Source organism: Neofelis nebulosa, chromosome 13 (assembly GCF_028018385.1).
Source record: "Neofelis nebulosa isolate mNeoNeb1 chromosome 13, mNeoNeb1.pri, whole genome shotgun sequence".
NCBI lineage: Eukaryota > Metazoa > Chordata > Mammalia > Carnivora > Felidae > Neofelis > Neofelis nebulosa.
The window spans coordinates 61,291,440-61,315,511 of NC_080794.1; the positions used below are offsets into that span (position 1 = coordinate 61,291,440).

Genomic DNA, 24,072 nt, shown 5'->3' on the forward strand with positions numbered 1-24,072 from the left:
GGGCCGGGCCTGCTCAGCCAATCAGCTGGCTTTGGGGCTGGGGATTGTGGGAGGAGGGCCCAAGCCCCGCTGGAGAAGCCGTTTAGGGTCGGTACTCCAGGAACCCGCCCTCTGGCCAGAGGGACGCTGGGTTGTGGCATTTCTCCAGCTGCTCCCTACAGAGAGAGAACCCATGGGGCCTAAAGTCTTGACCTCTGACCCTGGGGACGCCCAGCCCAGGCCTGCCCCAACACCAACAGTCAGAGGGCAGCAAATTTTTAACTAGACACACTGATCATTAACAGGGTAGGAAGGAGTCCAAACTCAGCCTCGCGCAGGGGCAGAGACCAGCTGGGCTTCAGGCCTCTTGCAGAGATGCTGGGCCGTGGAGTCTGGTCTTCCCTGAGGCAGGGGCTGAGCAGGGGCTTGTCCAGGAAGGTGGGGGGCTGGGCCTCAGGAGAGGGAAGGAAGATGGACATTGCAGGCATCTACCCCCCTGTGACCACCCCCTTCACTGCCACCGCGGAGGTAGACTATGGGAAACTGGAGGAGAATCTGCACAAATTGGGTGCCTTCCCCTTTCGAGGTAAGTGGGGCCTGTCCTCTGGGGGACTTGGGGGGAGATGTGGATGACCCCAATCTCCTCAGCCAGTGAGCTACTCAGAGACAGTTGGGTACCCCGGTGGTCCTTTATGGGAAAGGAGCAGGGGGCACTGGTCTGGAGTCAAGAGACAGGCCAGAAGCTCCTTGCTGCTTGGCAACCTTGACTGAATCTCACTGCCAAAGTGCCTTCTTAGCGCAGCATGATTGTGGGGATCAAACTAGATAATGGGTATAAAAGTCCTTGTCAACCAAACACTGTGCAGTTGGGAAGGCAACTGGGGGTGTCACGTGGCAACTCAGCCAGTGGGTTCGTCCCCCTAAAAGCCGTGTTAGCCCACTCTCTTCTGGGCCAAGCCTCCCTTGGCAGAATTCCTGTTCTGGATCCTCTGACTCATGTCTCTCTTTACACGTGGATCTCCCCTCTCTGAGGCCTGGGACCAGACGTCTGTGACAGTCAACACACGACACAGCCACAGGCACAATAAATGAAGGAAAGAAGTGGTCAGTTCCTCCCATCCTGCCCTGCTCACCCTCATCTATCACCCATGACGAGTCCCTGAGACAGTCATCTCATTAGCCCCATTTCACAGATGGGAAGCTGGGGCTCAGAATGACACAATCACTTGCCCAAGTTCCCCAGGTCTGACTGCAGGACCATACTTGGTTTCACTCCACTGCACTAACCACTGAATCACTAGACCAGATTGTTTCAACAAATAAAGTATGGTTGGCACCAGCTTTGGGAATGGAGAGGTTCTGACTGAGGCAGGGCAGGGGGGAAGGGAGTCTAGATTTAAATCACAGCTCCGCCGCTGACTTAGCTTTGAGATAATCTTTCTAAACCCCACTCTCCCCATCTGACACGGGAGTAATAAGGTGTACATCATAGGATGGCGGGGAGAAAAATCCAAGAGAGTGCAAATGAAAGCATGCTATAAATAGTTAAAGGGTGATATACATTAGAAGGTATTGATCCAGTGATAACAATTGCTAGAATGACAGCACCATTGGCATTGTGGGAAAAGCTGCTTTATGACAGTGACTGCTGGCCTGACTGAAACCCCATCCCAGTGCTGAGGTGATGCGATGCTTCCCTAGGGCACAATGAATGCCCTGTGGATGCCCACATTGAGCAGTGACACAAACTCTAAGTAAATTTCTACTTGGGCTCAGTTCACTGGGGCCTGAAAGTCTGGACCGAGGCCTGGGTCTTTTGAAGCAAACTGAGAATTTTGAATCTTTTATTCATTAAAAAAATTTTTTTAAGTAATCTGTACACCCAATATGGAGTTTAAACTCAGGACCCCAAGATCAAGAGTTGTATGCTCCACTGACTGAGCCAGCCAGGCACCCCTAGCTCCTTGAATCTTAAGAGGAGGGAAGACAAGACTCTTCTTCACCTTCCAGGTTCAAGGACACCCGAGTGCAAGGGGTGGGGAGGGTGAACTTTGCATCCAGTGTCTGCCTGCTACCCAGAGAATCCACGGATACCCACAGGCTCTTCTCTGGACCCTTCCCTTCCTTCTGCCCACTCACCCACTCCTGCAGAGGGCATGGAGGTGCCCAGGAGCACAGGCTGCAGTGGATTTGGCAGGCCGCGGGCCACAGGTGCCCACTAACCTGTCTCCCGTGCAACCCATACAGGCTCCTGTTTCCGCCTCATCTCTCTCTTACCCACACGCCAGGGAGGCAGTGGGCTGTGTAGAAGGAGCTCAGCATCGAGAGTGAGAAGGCCTGGATAAAAGTCCTGGTGTTGCTGGTTATGACGACCTTGGAGAAATCACTGAACCTCTCTAGTCTGATTTCCTCATTTTAGAATGGAAACTGAGCCACCGGGTTAATGCATTCCTCTCAAGGAGCTCAAAGTGGGAGGCCCTGGCACAAGGAATAGAGCCATAGGGTCCTGTCACTGCTCCCAGGACACAGCCAGAATGCCCAGGGAAGGAGCTGTGAGCAACTTTAGCTGTACAAACAATGTTTCTCTGGCCCTATCCGGGCCCCCAGGGCTGGCTCTGCAGCCCAACACTCAGGGGCAGAGGAAGAAGCCATCGCATACCACATTGCCAGGGCCTCCTGTGATAAGTTAAAGGTCCTCCAAAGAGGAGGTGGGAACCTACTCTTGATGAATCAGTGAACAGTTAAGAGATTCTTCTGGAAGGTATTGCCAAAACTGTGTAGCTCTCTATTTCTACTTGTTTTTGCATTGTTAAATGTTCCTGATTATATGAATAAAGAGTATCATTCTTAAATGAAAGTTATAACTAGAGACTGGAAGGTAAGATTGTTGCAGAGCGGCCATTTGGCTCTGAACTCACTCTCGCAAACAACCTCAGAGATGAACTTTGAATTGTTATTTCCACATGAGGTTAGTGGATGACCACAGAGCTACTTCAGCAGGACTAGAGAGATGTTACCCATAAAACTATGAGCTTGTATCTTATTCCCTTAGTATGTAGACTGGGGATATTATGGTATATATTGAAGCCGTTACTTTGTTAAATAAAATATTTTGCTTAAAAAAAAAAAAAAACCCACAGGGTAGGGGAACCTGGCTGGCTTAGTCAGAGGAGCACGTGACTCTTGATCTTGGGGTCATCAGTACACTCATGTGTACACTCCACATTGAGTGTAGAGATAACTATATAAACAAACTTTTAAAAAAAATCACAATTTCTACAACCCTGTTTTGGTATTTCTTCACTTTAAAAAAGTGAAATATACTGAGGCACCCGGATGGCTCAGTTGGCAGAGCATCTGACTTTGGCTCAGGTCATGATCTCACGGTTCGCAGGTTCGAGCCCCGTGTCGGGCTCTGTGCTGACAGCTCAGAGCCTGGAGCCTGCTTCAGATTCTCTCTCTCTCTCTCTCTCTCTCTCTCTCTCTGCCCCTCTCCCTCTCATGCTCTGCCCCTCTTTCTCAAAAAAATGAATATTCAACAAAATTTTTAAGTGAAAATTATTTTTAAGGAAAAAAAAATTTTTTTAGTAAAAAATATATTTTTTTAAATGTGTTATGTGCCTCTGGAAGAAAAATAGAGTGGCCCAGGCCTGTTTCTCCCCCCGAGACGCTCTGATATAATTTCGGATTGTGGGCCAGGCTTTCCATTGTCTGTACCCACAGAGAGCCTGGCCAGGTGGTCCACCTGGTCACAGTCTAAACTGTGCCCTTTAACCAGGGCACATGGGGGAGGGGGGCACATTCTGGGTTTGCAGATGCCTCACTAAGACAAGAGGTAGCAGCCCCCATCCTGGAATGGCCTCTGAGATCTGGGATCTGGTGAATCCCTCTGTCCTGTCTGCTCTGCCTTCTCAACCCACTGCTTGTCTCCCCCCAGTTATGACCTCATGTTATTCTAGAATGAGCTCTTTCCTGGACCCCTTTCCTTCTGGACTCTGCTTAGTTAAGGCGGTTGGGGCTGCAAATGGGGATGGGATGTGCTAAGCTGCCAGCAGGGGTGGACCTTGAATGGAAGGAGACACCTGTGTCAGGCAGCCAGGGATGGATGCCAGCCTGGCCAAGGGGGTCCTTCAGCCATGGTCAGTGGCTCCTGCCTCCCCCCACCCCCGGGGAGGGGGCACAGGAATAGAGAGGGAGAGAAACCAGAGATTGGAAAATAAGAAGGCTTGAGTTGCAGAATGCGTCTTAAGCAGAAGGTGGAAGAAACTCAGAATTGGGGAAGCTGCTTTTCCACTCACCTTGGGACTAGCTGTCAGGTGGGAGACAGGACTTGGGCCTCAGGAAATGCCTACCAGGTTGGACATGAGGGATGCTGTGGCCTCTGCCCCCCCCCCAACCACCTTCCTCACAATGGGGTTCATTGCTGAGGTGGGAGGGGCATCCTAGGAAGGGTACAGCTGGGGCCCTACCTGCCAGACAGCCTCTGGGAACCTACCCTTTCAAGCATGAACCATACCATCCGGGCTCCTCCACTCCCAGTGTGCTCTTAGCTCTGCCCGCCCAGCCTAGGGTCCTGGAGGCCTTCTTGGAGCTCATCCAGCAACCATCATGCAAGGTGGTGCTGGGGACTGCCCTCTTACTCGGAGGGGGAGGCCTCATGCTGTGGATTCAGAGGAAGAGGAGAAGGAAGGCATCCGCCGCGTCAGCACAAAATGTGCAGGAGCCACCGGAATGTCACAAAGCAAAGAATGAGAACTGGATTAAATCTCACTTCAGTCGCCTCTCTGAAGAGAAGCTGGCCGCCTGCAGCAACACGGCCGCCCCACCACCCGAGAGCGGCAGCAGAGAAGCCAGCACCACCATTCACATGGAGACTCTCACCACAAGGCAAAGAGAGGCGGGCACAACTCTGCACCGGGAGTCCTTCACCAGCAAGCAGAGGACGTCTGGGGCCTCAGTGACCAAAGAGACCCACAAGGAGTCTGCAAAATCCTCGTCCACGGACGAGCCCACATGGGCCACTGTGGCTGCCTGTACCAAGGAGATTGACACCCTAGGACAGCAGCTGGCTAATTCCATGTTGCAGCGTGCCATAGCTTACCAGAACTCAGGCCACCTGGAGTCCAGAGACGTCAACCAGGAGGAGCTGAAGGCCCTCGAGGAGGTGGAGTTGAAGCTGAAAGGGAATTTCCTCACCCAGCAGGAAACCACCGTAGCTGGCGCGAACCACACACACGCCATCCATGGCCACGGTCACTATGGACACCAGGGTCATCTGAACCACCAGAGCCATAGCCTGCCCAACCGCAGCCACCAGACCTACCACCCCTTTGAAGCCACCTAACCACGGATGGAGACACCCCTTTCCCCCAACAGGGCTGGCACACAATTGCAGGCCTGTTTTCTCTCCTGTGGCGAGATGGTGCCACCCAAATCCCTTCTTCCTGAAGGGCAGGCCCTGGGCCCCTTTGGCTCTGTGAGTACGGTCTGCCACAGAGGATGGCCCCCGATGGAGGGGGCGGGGGTGGAAGGAAGAGAAGCAGCTGAGACAGACTCGCAGGCCCCTGAAGACCCACCAGGAGCAGCTGAGAGCCCCACACTGATGCCGAATGCCTGGAACTGAGCCAATAAAGCCTTGTATACGCTCACTCTGGGTCTGGGGGCTCTGTGGCCAGCCTCAGCACTGGGAAGGGATATGGGGAGAGGCTTCCTGCCCCCAAAGTCCTCTTTGTGTAGGCCTTTATGCTAGGCTGATTCAAGACTCCGTAAATCAGAAAAAAAAAAAAAAAAGTCCATAAATCTTCTCCGGGTCTCAGGTTCTGGGGGTTGGGCTGTCTCCAGGGAGCTCAGCACCCACCAACCTGCTATTGCCAGGGAAGGAGGAAGCAGCCAGGTGTGGGTGGTGGGGGGATAGACAGGCTTTCAGAAGCTCGTAAGCAAACTGGGATGTGGGTCTCCTGTCCTTTTTGGGGTCCTCTTCACCCTGCCTGCTGCTTTTCAAGTCGTGTGGCATCCTGCACTGCAGTGCCCTCCCCCGGCCCCCCCTGCTTCCCCCAGCCCACTGAGACCTGCGTTAGTGCCTCCCACCACCTGCCTACAGAGCCCCTGTGCCCCATACTCTCCCTTCTTGTTTATGTTCTTAATGCCGGGGCTGCCGCTGATGCTAGTGCTACTAATTAGTAGTATTACTAGTAATTTTTTTTTCTTTTCCTGTTCAGACTTTAGTCTACGCCATGCTGTGTGTTGTTACAGCAAGGCCCCATAAGGAAGGATTTGCAGTGTCCCCGTTTTGCAGATGAGACATCTGAAGCTCAGAGGTGTCATTCGCCTGATAGGGCATAGACACTATGCGATGTTGTTGGAGGTGGAGCCCAGCTCTGCCCGACTCCAAAGCTCAGACCCCAAATCCCTTCCCTGTGCTGCCCCTTAGGCCAGTGCCCCGCCATCCCCACACGGGTCTCCCTCACTCATGCTTATCCCTGCCCTCTTCCCCCGTGTCCTGACACTCTCTGTGCCCTCCCACAAGCCTGGGACTCTCCCTGCCTCCTCTTCCTGGGTCTAAAGAAGCCGTTTCTGGGGCAAGGGATGATCTCCAGTGAGGCAGCTATCTCTCCGGTGAAACTTGAGAGAGGTCAGCTCTACAGCACTGTCTAACCCCCCAATGACTCCTTTACATAGAAGTGTCCCATTTGCATTGATTGTGAACTTACCAGTGTTTCCCAGCCTGTTGGCCTCAACCTGTGGGAAGAAGGTCCCCCGAATCCTTGCAAAGGATGGAAAAATCTACAAACACCCTAAGTGTGGTCAATTGATTTTATGGGACATAATTGGAAGCATTTGAATATTTTTATTTTTATTTATTTTTAAGATTTTATTTAAAATTTTATTTTATTTTATTTTATTTTAGAGAGAAAGCACAAGAAGGAGAGAGGGGCAGAGAGAGAGGGAGAGAAACTCTTAGGCAGGCTCCACGGTGAACCGACATGGGGCTCTATCCCGTGACCATGGGATCAAGACATGAGCCAAAATCAAGTGTCGGGACATTCAACCGAGTGAGTTACCCAAGCACCTCTGAAGATTTTATTTTAAGTAATCTCCATACCCAGCGTGGGGCTCGAACTCACAACCTGAGATCAAGCGTCACACGCTCCAGGTGTGTCTGGGTGGCTCCATCAGTTAAGTGTCTGACTTTGGCCCAGGTAATGATCTCATGGTCTGTGAGCTCGAGCCCTGAATGGAGCCCCACGCCGGGCTCCACTCAGAGGAGCAGAGCCTGCTTGGAATTCTCTCACTCTCCCTGTCTCTGCCCCTTCCCCTCACTGTCTCTCAAAATAACAACAACAACAAAAAAGAGTCACGTGCTCCAGTGACTGAGCCAGCCAGGTGCCCCAGTATTTGAATATTTTTAACATTATTAATAGTGACTTTATATAAATACTAATATACATATGCTTTAAAAAATTTTTTTTAACGTTTATTTATTTTTGAGACAGAGACAGAGCATGAACGGGGGAGGGTCAAAGAGAGAGAGGGAGACACAGAATCTGAAACAGGCTCCAGGTTCTGAGCTGTCAGCACAGAGCCCAACGTGGGGCTTGAACTCACAAACCCCGAGATCATGACCTGAGCCAAAGTCGGACGCTTAACCGACTGAGCCACCCAGGCGCCCCTATAATATGCTTTAAATTTAAAATACTTCATAACTTCATAACAGGGGTGCCTGGCTGGCTCAGTTGGTAGAGTGCACAACTCTTGATCTCAGGGTTGTGAGTTTAAGCCCCATGTTGGATGTAGAGATTACTTTAAAAAAATAAATAAGGGGAGCCTGGTGGCCTCAGTCCGTAGAGCATATGACTCTTAATCTCAGATCACGGTCATGAGTTCAAGCCCCAACATTGGGTGTGGAGCCTACTTTAAAAATACAGTAATTAGATAAAAAATAAAAAGGTAAAATACTTTATGACAAAAATATTAATGGGAAAAAATGGGGTCTGTCATACTAGAAAATGTTGGAGGCTGCTAAATTAGACAAAAAGCAAGGGTGGTGAGGTGTGACTTCTGAAAGTGATTGTAAAAATGCATAAAATGCATGTGTTTATTTGGAAGATCTTAAATCCCTTATTAAAAGTTTATTGCATACAATTTCAGATTGGCTAATTAGGAATTTGGAATCTTTAAAGAAGTTTAAAACTGGCAAAATTCAACTAAAGTCTGCAAGTTAGTACCTTACCAGCGCTATTCTCTGGTTCTGATCATTGTACTAAATAAATAGTAAGATCTTATCATTGGTGGAGGTTGGGTGAGGGAGGTGTGGAAATCCCCTGCACTATTTCTGCAACTTTTCTATTAATTTAAAAGTAGTTCAAAATGTCAAGGTTTTATTACAGTTGTGCCATAGGGAAAATGGCCACTAAGCCACCAACTCAAGTATATTCTCTTGGTAAGGAGATATGCATCCCCAGCCCCAAACACTCACTCCTCTTCCCAGGCCGCTCTGGCTCCCTGGAGTGGCCAGCCTGACCATGGGGCCAAGAGAGAGTAGCGTCTGTGATGAGCCCCTTTCTCTTGCAGCTGGAGGGGACGGGAGAGGTTCCTGAGTGCGGCCTCCCCTCCACACCAGCCATCCTCCTCCACCTCAGATGGAAAGCTGCCACCCTTCTCATTTAAGGCTTGTGCACTTTCTCCTGACTCCATAGTAATCACAGCTAACACGGCCGGCAGGCCGGGTTCTCATCCAAGCACTTTATACATAGTATCTCATTTGAGCCTCACAACAATGCTTTAAGGAGAGCACTGATACTCTCCCCATGTTTCATGTGAGGAAGCTGAGGTTTGGTTAAGCCGCGTACCCAAGATCTCATAGCTGATCAGGGGCTGCACTGAGAGCTACACCCAGGTTCCTCTGAGTTCAGAACCGCTCCCTGTCTTCACTCCCCGACCCATCCGGGACCCTGGCCCTTCCACTCCTCCAGTCCCCTTGCTGCACCAGCAGAGAGAGGCACATCGGGCCCGAAACTGGGCATCCCTCCAAGGAGAAGGAGGGGGCTCTTGGCAGCATCAGTTCACAGATTTCAGGGTGCTTTCTCTTACCTTTTCTTGTTTGGGCCTTTAACATAGCCTTATAAGGTAGGATCAAAATGATTTTATTACCATCCCAGAGAAAAGGAAACAGGGACTCAGAGACCTGATATAACTAACTTCCTCAAAAGCCAGAGGGGAGGGGCGCCTGGGTGGCGCAGTCGGTTAAGCGTCCGACTTCAACCAGGTCACGATCTCGCGGTCCGTGAGTTCGAGCCCCGCGTCGGGCTCTGGGCTGATGGCTCGGAGCCTGGAGCCTGTTTCCGGTTCTGTGTCTCCCTCTCTCTGCCCCTCCCCCGTTCATGCTCTGTCTCTCTCTGTCCCAAAAATAAATGAAAAACGTTGAAAAAAAATTAAAAAAAAAAAAAGCCAGAGGGGAGTTGGGTCCAGTGCGTCCCCGACTCTGTGATACTCCCTCTTCCCTAGTCTGGCCTGGCCTCCTCCTCGGGAGTCAGGCCTGGGTCAGATGCTCCTTTACAGGAGACAAGGGAAAGGCCACCGGGAGTCTTGACCACAGGGGCCTGCTTCCTCTCTGAGAGCGCAAGACCCAGCGGTCTTAACTGCTCAGGGGCCCGTGGCACTGGCCGCCAGAATGAAGCAGGACTTGGGAGTGAGTGGACATGGCTGAAGAAGCAGCTGGAGTAAGAACTGGCCTGGGCGGTGGGGGCAAGGTGGGGGCAAGCAGGCAGGGTTGGGGAGGGAGGGAGATGTCTTTGGCATTTGCACAGAGGGACTGGTGAAAGCCTGACCTCAGAATCCTAGTCAGAGGGTGCTGGTCCAGTCCTCTCCAGGGTTGGCAACTCAAGAGTGGGGGTGACCCACTGGGAAAGCACTAACACCATTTGTACCGAGACAGAAGGAGGCTCCCGGCCTGACACGGAGAAATGGATCCTGAGGAGGCAGCACAACAGAAGCCAAAAACTATTTGCCTCAAGATGCTCCCTACAATATCACCAAGACAAAAAAGCTGGCAGGGGGTGGGATTGCTAAGTATCCAGTGAGCCATTCTGGCAGTCCACTGAGTGGAATCTAATGGTGTAGCGAACAGCATGGAAAAAGGTTTGTGGTGAAAAGTTGACTCTACATCACATTGTGTCCCTTAAGGATGACTCACGGGAACAGTCTCTCTTGGTCCCGATGCCAGGAAACTGTGTGTTTCCCCCGGGCAGCTGCTTTGCTTTTATCTGGAGTTCTGCATATCTGTCAGCTGATCACATTTCCCTTTTAGCTTGGACTGTCAGGAAGCTCCAAATCAAAATGATGGCCCATCTTCCTCAACGGTGCAGCGGGGATTTTGTATTGTAGATCAGTATTGCCTCCAGCTTTCTTTTCATTCCTTTCTCCCAAGCAGTCTCCTGTTTATTAATAGTCTCGCCGTGCCGTATGCTGTATTTGTCACCTATTTAAGAACAGTGTTTTGAGGATGGACTGGAGTAGAGAGGAGGAAGAAGAGGGTAGAGAGAGTTAAATGAAAAAGCGGAGAGGAGGACGGTTTTACTAACCTTCCCTTCAGATTCAGTCAAACAGCATCAAATCTCCTGGTCTCTCATGGATTTATATAAAAGAGTTGACACCTTACCTGGTGATGTTAGAAACTTCTCACATGATCAATAAAACAGGAAAATGTGAAGTAAAATAATGAGGTATCACTTTTCACCCAGAAAACTGGCAAATATTAATTCTGACAATACCCGGTGTTGACACGGATGAACACTAACGGACTCTTCTATGTGCTGATGGGGTATGAACTGGCTATTGAGAGAGATGTTTGGCACGTGAAAATGCACATACGTGTGACGCAGCAATTACAAACCTAAAGAAACCGTGGAGAAGCTCAGACATGGGCACAGAAGACTGTAGAACATGGTTGTTTCGGCATTGTTTGTAATAGCAAAACTAAGGAAACATTCTGAGTGTCCTCGAAGGGAAAATGAAAAGTAAATTGTAGTCTGACTTCAAATAGAATATTCTGTAGCCGTTAAAATGAATGAATCAGACCTGTGCGCTGCTAGGGACAAAGCTCACAGCATAATCTTGAGCAAAAATAGCAGACTGCAGAAGGTTGTATGATCTTGATTCCATTTCTATACAGTTTAAAATGGCCACACTGTTATATGTCGTTTATGGGTCCATATGTATGTCTTAGGGTATAAGACTTGAGTGGGAACAATAGCACCTGAGTCAGGACGGTTAGAGGAGGAAGAAAAACGTGATAGGGGAGGGTTGCCATGACTGTTGGGTACACACCTGTGGGTTACATTATCATCGATTCTTTGGGGTATAGCTGAACCCCAAAGAATGTTAATGAACATTTCATTAACACAAAGAAAAACGGTGTGGACACTGTGACCGCAACTGGGTGAAACATTCTGCCTGCCTCAGGACAAAGATGAGAAGGAGATATGCGCAAAGCTATGGTGTTGGGGAGGTAGGAACCTGTGTGAGTGTAACACCAATATCCTGGTTGTTCATCAGGCTTCGTGGTGCAGGGCTCCAATGGCGAGTTCCCCTTCCTGACCAGCAGCGAGAGGCTGGAGGTGGTGAGCCGAGTCCGCCAGGCCGTGCCCAAGGACAAACTGCTGCTAGCTGGCTCTGGCTGCGAGTGTGAGGCCACAATGCTCTGGGCCCTAGGGGTACTTGGGGGTGCCTGGGGTGGGAAGCCAGGCTCCTTGGCCCTGGGGTTGGTTCAGCCTGCTGGTTCCTTCCCTTCTGCCCCCCTTGCTTGCCCCAGGGTCCTAGCCCTGCCCTTCTGCCTCCTGCTCTCACCCTCCATGGCCTACAGGGAAGACTCCCTCTTTCCTCCTGCAGCCACTCAAGCCACAGTGGAGATGACTGTGAGCATGGCCCAGGTTGGGGCTGACGCTGCCATCGTGGTGACCCCTTGCTTCTATCGTGGCCGCATGAGCAGCGCTGCCCTCATTCACCACTACACCAAGGTAGGGTGTGAGGGTTGGGCATGGGTTTGGGGCCTGGGACCAAGGGAAAGCTGGACGAGGAGAGGAGACTGCCTGGGGAGAGGAGACAGAGAGGCCAGGGGCCAAGGGGCGAGCCTACTTCCATGAATGACACCTGTGGGACAGGAGGGATGCCCCCAGGCGCTAGCCGCCACCTGGTGCCGGGCCACTGGCCCGGCCACACTGTGTTGCTGTTTCCTCCCCTCTCAGATGGTCAGAATGATGGTGTCTTCCTCACAGGGTTGTTGTGAGGACTAAGCTCCATCAGAAAATAGAGGACTTAGAACTGAGCTTGGCACACAGAAAGCACTCATGAAATATTACTCATCAATTGCTTACAAGCAGGGCACGTGGCACTGTGACTTCTAGTCCAGGAGGTAGGCCTGTCCAGGGGCCCCGTAGCGCCCCAGGCCCGGAGCTGGTGGTGGTGGGCTCGTGGCGGGCCTGGGGCAGCTGCCCTCTGCCTCTCTCCTCTTCTCTGCCTCTCACAGGTCGCTGACCTCTCTCCGATTCCTGTGGTGCTCTACAGTGTCCCAGCCAACACGGGGCTGGACCTGCCGGTGGATGCGGTGGTCACGCTTTCCCAGCACCCAAACATCGTGGGCATCAAGGACAGTGGTGGCGATGTGAGTGGCAGCAGCTCCTGGCTGGGGCTCCTTTCTCTTCTCCTGTGCTAGCGACTTCAGGGCAGCTCTGGAACCCACTCCAGTCCTGGGCTCCTGTTTGGGTTCTTTCCATCGTGTGGGCTCTCTGGGGCTTTGTCTGAGTTCTGGGGCGGCTCTCTGGGGCCTGGGCTCTCCTCCCACCCTCGCTCGGCCCCCTTCTCCGTTGGTGTTGAGGCTCTGGGTGCAGCTCTCACCTGGGTTTGCTGTTGCAGGTGACCAGGATGGGGCTGATTGTTCACAAGACCGGGAGGCAGGATTTCCAGGTGTTGGCTGGATCGGCTGGCTTCCTGCTGGCCAGCTATGCCGTGGGTAGGCCTCCCGCCGCTCTCACACCGTCATGGGTGGTATACCCAGGACCCCTGCCCACCCGCCCCCACCGCCCTGGGTGTGCTGGGAGAAACCATGCAGGCTGCGTCTGGGTCTGCAGGGGGCCCTTTGCCAGCCTGTCTGCTTGGAAACCTCAGAAGTCTCAATATTGGGTGCTTACGAGTGACCTTGGGCAGAAGAGGGTGGCTCTGTACCATCCTTGGTCTGTAGCAGGGATGCCTGCTGTTCTAAGTCCTGAGCTCGGTGCTTCGGTAACAGACTTAGCTCCTCTGATGTCACCTTGTAAATCATTCTCTGAGGACACAGGCCTTAGGGCCTCTCCTCTCATCCAGGAGTCTGGCTTCCTCTCACCTGGGTGCTAGGCCGGAAGGAATTGTCAGACCTGTAGGAATGGGCCAGGGACCTTCAGCTGCCTGATTCTGTTCCAGTTCAAGGTCCTGGGAATGTCACCATTGGACCAAATGAGCTTGTCTGTTGTGGGTCAAGGTGCTTGGGTTCGGGTTGGTTTTAAGCCCTCAAGGGGGAGGAGAAGAAGCATTTTCTCCCTTTGGCTGAAGCCCCAGCAAGCGCAGATCTGAGTTACTTTTCTGGTGCTGCAGAGGGCAATGCCCATTCCTTTTTCCTGGTCTCCACAGACTTTGGCTTATTGTCTAGGACCTTGCACGTCTCTCCTCTGCCACGTCACAGTCTCTAAAGAGCCATGGCAGAAGAGGGGACCAATTGAAGCCTCGTTCCTGAGGGGGGCAGCTGGAAAGAGCACAGGCTCTGGAGGCTCGGGGATGTGAGCTGGAATCTCAGCTCTGCCATGTACTGAGTACCGCCCGGCAAGGTGTTCAACCTCTCTGGGCCTGAACTTCTACCCTCTAAAGCAGGGGGGTGTTACGAGAATTTGAGAGCATTGGCCCCGTGTCTGCATAGTGCCTGGCACAGAGTGGGGATCAGTAAATGGCAGCTATATAAGCTCATTCCAAATTTCTCACTCTCCAGCCTTGAGGCCACTCCTAACTAGACGTAGAATCACATCCCGGGCTGGCAGAGTGGCAGGGCCTCCTGAGATCACAGCCAGCCCGTTTTCACTGCCCAGATAAGAACAAAGAGGACCCGGAGGTCTATGACTTGTGCAAGTTCATGCAACCAATGGGAGGAAATGCCTGGTCTCCTGACTGTGTCCCGAGCTCTTTCCACTGACCCCCACCCCCAGCACTGTCCCAGGCTGAATTCACTGGGGGGAATAAGATTTCAGAAGAGCAAAGGCTTCCTGTCCACTCCACCCCCTTCCCGCACGGATGAGTCAGGGGGCTATTAGAGGATCATGGAGGTGTCAAGTGGCAGGTGGGACTTTACTCTGGGAGGTGTATTGGGTGGGGGGAGGTGCACGGAAGGAACTGTTCTCAGGTTAGCCTCAGGCTCTGTTCCCTGACCTTCAGCCTGTGGGATTCTACTTCAAATATGCTGGCAGCTTTTCTCTCTGGAAATCTGTTCTCTGTGGACTCACAGAGCATGCCTTTGACATGGCCGGCCAGTGGCACAGAAATCCACATCCTCTCTCCCCAGAATAAGGGGTGCTGGGGACCAGGGTCTGACATTGTCTGTGAGAAGAGGCCCTGACTGATGTTCTGCATCTTACTCTGGGGCAGGAGCTGTGGGGGGCGTGTGTGCCTTGGCCAATGTCCTGGGGGCTCAGGTGTGCCAGCTGGAGCGACTCTGCCTCACAGGGCAATGGGAAGATGCCCAGAAGCTGCAGCACCGCCTCATTGAGCCAAACACTGCGGTGAGTTCCCAGCCAGTGGCCCCAAGGCACGGGGTGGGGTGGGGGTGGGGGGGGGGTGTCTGTGTCCTCACTGGAGCAGGAGCCAAGGCAGGCACAGTGGTCCCCACTTAGCCTCTTCCCTTTCAGAAAGTCCTTTTAGAGAATATCCCAGTGTGGGAACTCCTTGTGCCTCTCCAGAAAATCATGACTTCAGACAAAGTTGAGCCCTATTGGTTGCATTGGAATTCATCTAGGGTGCTAGTTAAAATTCTAATCCTGTAGGCCCAGGAATAAGCCTTGAAACAAACATCTTGGCTGATTGTGGTGACATAAGTAATCCCGGGACCTTGCTTAGAGATGCACTGCCTAGAAAGAGTGAGCCGTGGGCCTTTTCATCAGCTTTATAAAGGGCCAAATCCTGGAAAACAGAATGATTGGGAATAAAGGAATTGGAAGGCTGGAGGCATTCAGAGCCCAGATTTCCCAGGAGAGTTTTGTCTTCAAATAGTCTATTTCTGAGGCATCTGGGTGGCTTAGTCAGTTAAGCATCCGACTCTTGATTTCAGCTCAGGTCATGATCTCATGGTTCGTGAGTTTGAGCCCTGCATCAGGCCTTACCCTGAAAGCATGGAGCCTGCTTGGGATTCTCTCTCTCTCCCTCTCTCTCTGTGGCCCTCCGCTGCTCACACTTGCTCATGCTCTCACTCTCTTTCTCTCTCTCTCTCCAAATAAATACATAAACATTTAAAAAAATCTATTCTGCAGTCAGACGGTGTACTTGCCAGACGGCAAGTCAAGGAGAAGAGCCAAGGTGGAATGCCTGTCAAGAGCCAGGCAGTGCTGTTCAGAGCCACACTGGAGTCTGAGGCAGGAAGGAAAATGTGTGTTCCTATAGACACGTTTATATATATTTTTTATTTTATTTATTTTCTTTTTTTATTTTTTAAATGTTTTATTTTATTTTTGACAGAGAGAGAGTGAGACAGAGACAGAGACAGAGACAGAGCATGAGTGGGGGAGGGGCACAGAGAGAGGGAGACACAGCATCTGAAGCAGGCTCCAGGCCCTGAGCTGTCAGCACAGAGCCCAACACGGGCCTCAAACTCACAGACCGAGAGATCATGACCTGAGCTGAAGTCGGACGCTCAACCGACTGAGCCACCCAGGCGCCCCTCTATATTTTAAATTAAACTTTTAATTATGAAATAACTGTAGATTCAGATGAAGTTGTAAGAAATAATACAAGAGAGTCCATGTGCCTGGCCTCTAGTTTCCCTCAATGGAACATCTCACACAATTAAAGTACAATATCACAACCAGGATTTTGACATTGATATAGTCAAGATACAGAGTATTTTTTTTTTTTTAATTTTTTTTTCAACGTTTTTTATTTATTTTTGGGACAGAGAGAGACAGAGCATGAACGGGGGAGGGGCAGAGAGAGAGGGAGACACAGAATCGGAAACAGGCTCCAGGCTCCGAGCCATCAGCCCAGAGCCCAACGTGGGGCTCGAACTCACGGACCGCGAGATCGTGACCTGGCTGAAGTCGGACGCTTAACCGACTGCGCCACCCAGGCGCCCCAAGATACAGAGTATTTTTATCACCAGAAGGATCTCTCATGTTATGTTTTGATGGTTACATCTACTCCTACCTCCATCCTGTCCTTAACTCCTGGCAACCACAAATACGTTCACTGTTTTTATTGTTTTGTCAGCTCAAGACTGCTACGTGAATGGAATCAGAGTATATAACCTTTTTTTTAAAAAAAATATTTATTTATTTTTGAGAAAGAGAGAGCATAACGGAGGAGGGGCAGAGAGAGGGAGACAGAATACCAAGCAGGCTCTGAGCGGTCAGCACAGAGCCCTACGTGGGGCTCAAACCCATAAACCGCGAGATCATGAGCTGAACTGAAGTTGGATGCTTAACCAGCCACCCAGGCGCCCCAGAGTATATAACCTTTTGCAATTGGCTTTCCTCACTCAGCATAATTCCGTGCAGATTCAAAGTTGTTGCCTGGGGCAATAGCCCATTCCTTTTTATTGATGAATAGTGTTTCATGGTACAGCCATACCATAGCTTGTGTAACCATTCACTTGTTGAAGGACAACTAGATTGTTTCCAGTTTGGGACTGTTTTTTTCTATTTTATTTTTTTTTATGTTTGTTTATTTTTGAGAGATACAGAGTGCAAATGGGGGAGGGGCAGAGAGAAACACAGAATCTGAAGCAGGCCCCAGGCTCTGAGTTGTCAGCACAGGGCCAGACTCAGAGGTCGAATCACAACTGTGAGATCATGACCTGAGCCGAAGTCAGACACTTAACTGACTGAGCCACCCAGGTGCCCCAGTTAGGGCCTATTAAAAGTTGCTATGAACATTCATGTACAAGCTTTTGCGCGACCATAAAATTTCATTTTTCTGGGATAAATACACAATTGGTAGGTCATATGATGATTGCATGTTTAGTTTTTTAAGAAACTACCAAAATGTTTTTCGGAGTGTTTTACATTTACATCAGTGTAAATGTATGACTGACTCATTTTCTCTGCGTCTTTACCAGCTTTAGGCACTGTGACTACTGTTTATTTTAGCCATTCTGATAGGTGTGTTGTAACACTTCATTGTGCTTTCAATTTGCATTTCTCTGATAGCTAATGCTATTGAACATCTTTTCATGTATTTATTTGCCACCTCTATATCTTCTTTTTGTCCTGTCCCACCATCTGTATATCTTCTTTAAAAAACTTTTTTTTCAATATTTATTTTTTGAGAGAGAGAGAGAGAGAGAGCGAGCAGGGTGGGGCAGAGAGAGAGGGAGACACAGAATCTGAAGCAGGCTCCAGGCTCTGAGCTGTCAGCACAGAGCCCAACATGGGGCTCAAACTTACAAACCACGAGATTATGACCTGAGCCGAAATCAGACACTTAACCGACTGAGCCCCGCCTGAGCCCCAGGCACCCCTATATCTTCTTAAATTAAATGTCTGTTTATGTCTCTTGCCTATTTTATGATTGGATTTTTTTTTTTTTTACTGTTGAATTTTGGAAGTTCTTTCTTTATATCTTTTAGATACCAGTCCTCTGCGAGGTATGTGGTTTGCAAATATTTTCTCTGAGTCAGTAGCTTGTCTTGTCATTCCTTTTTTTTTTTTTTTAAGTTTATTTGTTTATTTTGAGAGAGAGAGAGAGAGAGAGAGGATCCCAAGCAGGCCCTGCACTGTCAGCAAAGAGCCTAACATGGAGCTCAAACTCACGAACCATGAGATCATGACCTAAACCAAAACGAAGAGTCAGACACTTAACCTCCTGAGCCACCCATATGTCCCTTGTCATTCTCTTAACAGGTTTTTTGCGGGACAAAAGTTTTTAATTTTGATGAAGTCCAATTTATCAATATTTTTATTTGTATTTATGCTTTTAGTGTCAACCCTAAGAAGACTTTTCCTAGCACTAGATGGTGAAGATTTTCTCCTGTTTTTCCTAAAAGTTTTATAGTTTTACAAGTCCATGACCCATTTTGAGTTAATTTTTGTATGATGTGTGAGACTTAGATGGAGGGTTTTGTTTTGTTTTGTTTTGTTTTGTTTTTCTTTTCGCTTCTGGATATTCACTTGCTCCAATACCATTTATTGAAAAGATGATCTTTCTTCCATTGAATTACTTTTGCACCTTTGTCAGAACTCAGTTGGGCATATTTGTGTGGTTCCATTTCTGGGTTCTCTGTTGCTTCCATTATCTATGTCTATCTATTCCTCTGTAAAACCATACAAAATTATTCTAAAGTTTATATGCAAAGGCCAAGGAATTAAAAACTAGCTAAAACAATTTTGGGAAAAAATAACAAAGTGGGAAGAATTAGTCTACTGATTTTAAGATTAAAAAAAAATTATTTTATGTTTATTTTTGAGAAAGAGTGTGTCAGAGTGTGAGCAGGGGAAGGGCAGAGAGAGGGTGACCCAGAATCTGAAGCAGGGTCCGAGCTGTCAGCACAGAACCCGACGTGGAGCTCGAACCCACGAACCATGAGATCATGACCTGAGCTGGAGTCAGACGCTTAACCGACTGAGCCACCCAGGCGCCCTTGATTTTAAGATTTATTATATACCTACAGTAATCAAGTCTGTGTGGTTTTGCAGAAGGTATTGAATTTTGTCAGATGCTTTTTCTTCATTGATTGATATGATCATGTGATTGTTTTTCCTCTTTAGCCTGCTGATACGGTGAGTTACATGGATAATTTTCTAATATTGAACCAGACTTGCATTCCTAGAATAAACCCCACATAGTCATGGTGTGTAACTTGTTCATATGTTGCTGAGTTACATTTGCTAATTCTTAGTTTAAGATTTTTCTGTCTATGCATAGGAGATATTGGTATGTAGTTTTCCCCCTTTTTTGGCACTGTCTTTGTCTGATTTTGGTATCAGGGTAATAATAGCTTCATCAGTTGACTGGGAAGTATTCCCTGCTCTTCTGTTTTCTGGAAGGGACTGTGTAGAATTGGTGTTAAATCTTCTTTAAACATTTTTTAGAATTCTCCAGTGAGGCCATCTGGACCTGGAAATTTCTTTTGAGGGGAGGTTTTTAAAAGTACAGCTCTGCCCTTGGCCTCCACTGACACCTCCCTGACCTGAAGGGGTAGGAATGCTTCCTTACTGCTTCCCACCTGGCCTCCACTGACTTTGCAAATATGTCTGGGGGGAGTAGCTTCCTTAAGTGTGGGCGGTGGTGTGAAAAGTTCTGACTTTCCTCTCTGGGCCTCTGCTGAAAACATCTGTTGTGGAGGGGGTAAAGTGGGGGGTAGAAGTTCTGGCTCCCAATTCAACCTTTGCTGGCCTGGGTGGGGGTAGGGCTATAGTTTTTTTCTGGGGTGCTTGGCTGGAGCAGAGTGGTGATGGCCTAAAAGTTTTCCATCTTGCTGGGCTGCAACTTCTTGGTCCTTGGCTTGAGTGAACAGGCTTTTTTGGGAGCTTTTATTATCTGTACCCATTGAATGCATTTCAGCATCGCCGGCTGCTTCAGCTTCAAGTGGAGGCCGGGGAACTTACTGCTGTGTTCCTTGGGTCCTGAAGTCCCTAGTCATTCTTCTTTCCCTCTGCCTTTTGGAGTCTCATGTTTGTTTCTATGTAATGTCCAAGGTTTTTTAGTTATATTTGTTGGGAGGAATAGGGCAAAGTACATTTATTCCCTCTTCCTGAAAGTGGAAACTCTAAGTTTCTTTCTCTTTCTTTCTTTCTTTCTTTCTCCCTTCCTTTCCTTCCTTCCTTCCTTCCTTCCTTCCTTCCTTCCTTCCTTCCTTCCTTCCTTCCTTCTTTCCTTTCCTTCCTTCCTTCCTTCCTTCTTCCCCTTCCTTCCTTCCTTCCTTCCTTCCTTCCTTCCTTCCCTTCCCTTCCCTTCTCCTTCCTTCCTTCCTTCCTTCCTTCCTTCCTTCCTTCCTTCCTTCCTTCCTTCCTTCCTTCCTTTTCTCCAGCCCTGAGATCAAGAGTTGTAGGCTCTGAGCCAGCCCTCTAAGTATTTTTCTAAATGGTAATCCCTCCCCGTAGAACATTAAACTATTTGGAAAAAAATTTGAAAAATTAAAAAGTAAGTATATTAAAACATCCTTCTTCTAGTTTTAAGTATTATATATATTAAAAACATAATTTATTATAATTTTGCTTTCCCAGCTTGAATAGAAACAACGTCATCAAAAATTTGTTTTTCTGCATCTACTCCTAGAAAAAAAAAATGAACCAATGAAAAATGCATAACACATGTATAGAAGGGCCCGCGTTTGCTTTTGCCTCAGGTTACATGTGGCAGGGCATGGGTCTGTTGGATCTGGTCTTTGTTTAAAACATTGACACTTTGTTCATTTATGGATTTTTTTTCTTGCATCGGTTTTGATTTTTTTAAAAATATGGCACTAAATATTACTTACCTTGATGACTGATTTCTTTGGCATTCCCTTAAGTTTTGCATCTGAGCTGGTAGTCCCAGGCTAAGCGGGTAATGTTTTGTTTGGGTAAAGTGGGGGGTGGGCTCTAGATCTCCCTCACAGCTTATAGGTTTACCTCCAAGGGGCAGATTCACTCAGAGTTAGAGAAGGGACAGCTGGGGAGGCAAGCACGAGTCTCCTGGATGTGACGGTCCTCCTGGGATAGGATAGTCTATTCAGAGGGTGGAAGAACTGCAGAAGTGAGGCCCATCAGGGAACACACTGTCCTTTGTGTACTGGACATGCCACTGGGGTGGGACCTCTGCTCTCCACTCCCACCCACCTGCAGGAGAGTCGGTCCCAGAAGCTGCATTCCCCCAGTACAGGAAAAGGGGTAACTTTTAGGTCTCCTGGGATCGGGTCTCACAGTGGCATTTTTCTCGTATGACTCTTGTGACGTGGGGTCGGTGTTGTCCTCTCCCTCGTTCTACAGATGAAGCAGCGGGCGGCCCCTTGGGAAGAGAGGATGTGTGCTGCCGTCCTAGCTCTCTGCATGCCATCCTGCCTTACTCTCCACTCTGTGCCTCCTCCTGTGCCAACTCTGGGCACACACTCAGGAATGCCTGGAACACCTTTCTGCTGCCTGGGCTGTGGGCTCAGCCACCCCAGGAGCGGCTTGATGTCACCCTATTGCCCTGCTTGAACACAATGTCCTTCCTCCGCCTTCCCACCCAGCCGGCCTCCTGCCCTGGCTATATTTAGGACTTTCCATGCTCTTTACACACCAAAGCATTCAATTCTTTCTGGGTCTGAGGAGGGGGCAACTCTGAGATCTTATACAACTATGGTGGACGAAGACTTTTCTCTAGGTACTTCTTGTTTCTATCCTCTCTCCTAGGTCTTTCCCACCCCGCTCAGGTTTTGGGTGAAAAGCCCAGGTTATTAGAACATCATGGCTGAGGCCAGGCTTAGGAGGAGGGTGGCTTGTCACTCATTCCAAGAAAAAACTCCCTGGCGTCGAGTGGTAAATAGTTACTAGTCAGTCATTCATCAGTGGCTCTCAACTTTTTTACCCCAAGAAACCCCTTTTATTATTTTACCCTTCGTGAAGCCCACCCTTCTAAGGTTTTAACTTCCCTTCAAATAAAACTTTATTAAGTAATGATTACATTCTTAGTTTTTGGGTAGTCAAAGAGTCTTCTAACACTTCTGATCAGCATGAAATAACCAGTTGCTATGCCAAAAGCCAAGAAGCTCGATAATTCATTTTCTGTAAGACCCCATGCATGATTTTAAGTTATGACAATAGCTTTAGGTCCCTCATGACAATGGGTAACACTTTAGAGATCATGTCGTCCAGCCCCCTCATTTTTTTAGACAGAATTTGCTCAGATACAGTAAGTTCGTGATATAAGGTTACACAGTGAAACTTGTCAGGGCAACTGATGCGTTGTTTTTCAGAGTTGGGGTCAGCGAGGGACTATGGGTGGGTGGGGGTCCCTGCTGCAGGGCCAAAGTCTGGACTATGCCTAAAGTTCTCACACACCCTTCCCCTTCCTGACTCCCAGGGCACACCAGGCCTGGGAACTGGTTCCTGGAACCTGGGCTGCAGACCTGTGATGATCTAGTGCCCAGGCCCAAAGTATTGCTATCTTCTTGCATCCCAGCTTGATGACCAAATGCCACTGTTCTCCCCAGTGGGGTGGTTTTACCCCTAAAACCAGAGGAGGTGACTTCCTTCCTTAATCTGAATTTTTGGCATCGTGTTCTCTACTGCTGACCTGCCTTCTGGTCTCTCAATCCGGATTTCCAATCTACCCTGGTGTCACAGATTTGATAAAGTTACTTTACAAAGGCGGGGCGCCTGAGTGGCTCAGTTGGTTAAGCGACAGACTTCGGCTCAGGTCATGATCTCTCAGTTTGTGAGTTCGAGCCCTGCATTGGGTTCTGTGCTGACAGCTCAGAGCCTGGAGCCTACTTCAGATTCTAAGTCTCCCCCTCTCTCTACCCCTCCCCTGCTCACCCTCTGCGTCTCTCTGTCTCTCAATAATAAATAAACGTTAAAAAAAAAAAGTTACTTTACGAGGGGAGGAGGGTGGGAACCTTAACTTTCTGAGAGTGACACGTGTCTGGATCCCAGACATGTGTGGGCAGGGATTCCCCAGTTTCTTCTAACAGGCCCTGCTTCACAGGTGACCCGGCGCTTTGGGATCCCCGGGCTGAAGAAAACCATGGACTGGTTTGGCTACTACGGAGGCCCCTGCCGCGCCCCCTTACAGGAGCTAAGCCCCACGGATGAGGAGGCGCTGCGTATGGATTTCACCAGTAATGGCTGGCTCTGAGAGCAAGGAGAGGACATGCCTGGCTTGAGCCCATCTCGTCTTCCTGCCTTGTACCTGGAGCTGAAGAGGCACATGGGCCTGTTTCCCTAGTTCAGCCTTGCAGGTGGCCTCTGACCAGGCTCTGCTGTGCACACCCACTTCCTATTTTCATAGTCCTATGACTGCTGGCATTTGTATCCTGAACTCTGGCTCTCTAGAGACCTTCAGTCTGGGAAGGAGCAAGTGCTTTCCTGTGCCCCAGGACATGTGACTAGGAGCCAGAGGGGAAGAACAGGGCGGGCAACCAGGTGCAAGGAAGGTCATGTATCTTACTGATGGGAAGACCGCTGAGACTTGGGGTATACACCTGAGCCCAGCACATGCAGCACAGAGCCCGGGCTATTCTTAAGAACCCAAGTTCTTACTCCTTCCAGGGAAAGTGGTCAGTTAGGAAACCTGATCAGAAAAGCATCACTAGCCTTTGAAATCCAACCCCACCCCCACCCCTTCTGCATTCCAGACACAGCGCTCTTTCCTAAATCCATTTTGATCATCTCATATTCTTATCTCTAGCCTTGATCTTAACTAGAGAGCACAGACCCGGCCCAGTGACTTACCAGAATTGGTAAATAATGACACCTGGTGGATAAATGTTACATTCTAGGAGACTTCTAGCTAACCTAGGTCTGAAACATTAGGGAAGAAGACTTGGCCTGAGACCTGGCCATCCTCTTGCCTGTAGGCACTGTGCTTTTATTGTTAAAAATAATATTTTGTTCTTGCAATAAAGTTGAGTAAGTTAAAACAGTGTGGCTATGTAAAAATTGACACTTCACTGCTAAGCAAGCCTTAGGTTTCCTGCCTAGATGTCAAGAACCTTCCTAGAGGCAATTTAACTTTTTTTAAGTTTATTTATTTTTGAGAGGAGAGGAAGCGTGTGGTGGGGAGGGACAGAGAGGGGGGAGGGACACAGAGGGGGGAGGGACAGAGGATCTGAAGCAGGCTCTGCACTGACAGCAGAGAGCCCAGATGTGGGGCTTGAACTCAGGAACCATGAGCCAAACTCAGGAACCTGAG

General features: G+C 49.3%; 2 protein-coding genes across 4 annotated transcripts; both read left to right on the forward strand.

Annotated features, from left to right (window-relative positions):
* Positions 1-75: 75 nt before the first annotated feature.
* Positions 76-23,800, forward strand: HOGA1 (4-hydroxy-2-oxoglutarate aldolase 1). Of its 3 annotated transcripts, none has more exons than XM_058697368.1 (7): positions 84-565; positions 11,533-11,661; positions 11,866-11,993; positions 12,503-12,637; positions 12,889-12,985; positions 14,641-14,774; positions 21,168-21,839. In XM_058697368.1, the coding sequence occupies exons 1-7, from the start codon at positions 355-357 to the stop codon at positions 21,375-21,377; spliced, it is 1,044 nt and encodes a 347-aa protein (XP_058553351.1). In that variant the 5' UTR covers positions 84-354; the 3' UTR covers positions 21,378-21,839. The 3 variants fall into 3 exon arrangements, with proteins under 3 accessions (XP_058553354.1, XP_058553351.1, XP_058553352.1); XM_058697369.1 differs by lacking the exon at positions 21,168-21,839 and adding an exon at positions 22,867-23,800 and having other exon boundaries at positions 95-565; XM_058697371.1 differs by lacking the exon at positions 11,533-11,661 and having other exon boundaries at positions 76-565.
* On the forward strand, positions 4,392-5,561 carry C13H10orf62 (chromosome 13 C10orf62 homolog). The gene has a single exon (XM_058697373.1). The coding sequence runs from the start codon at positions 4,637-4,639 to the stop codon at positions 5,321-5,323; it is 687 nt and encodes a 228-aa protein (XP_058553356.1). The 5' UTR covers positions 4,392-4,636; the 3' UTR covers positions 5,324-5,561.
* Positions 23,801-24,072: the final 272 nt, after the last annotated feature.

Excerpts from the sequence above, each read along its gene's own strand:
- HOGA1 (XM_058697368.1), top strand. The coding sequence starts at position 355 with ATGCTGGGCCGTGGAGTCTGGTCTTCCCTGAGGCAGGGGCTGAGCAGG. Across the intron at positions 11,662-11,865 it reads AGCTGGCTCTGGCTGCGAGT|CCACTCAAGCCACAGTGGAG; the intron begins GTGAGGCCACAA and ends TTCCTCCTGCAG. Across the intron at positions 12,986-14,640 it reads GCTGGCCAGCTATGCCGTGG|GAGCTGTGGGGGGCGTGTGT; the intron begins GTAGGCCTCCCG and ends ACTCTGGGGCAG.
- C13H10orf62 (XM_058697373.1), top strand. The coding sequence starts at position 4,637 with ATGCTGTGGATTCAGAGGAAGAGGAGAAGGAAGGCATCCGCCGCGTCA.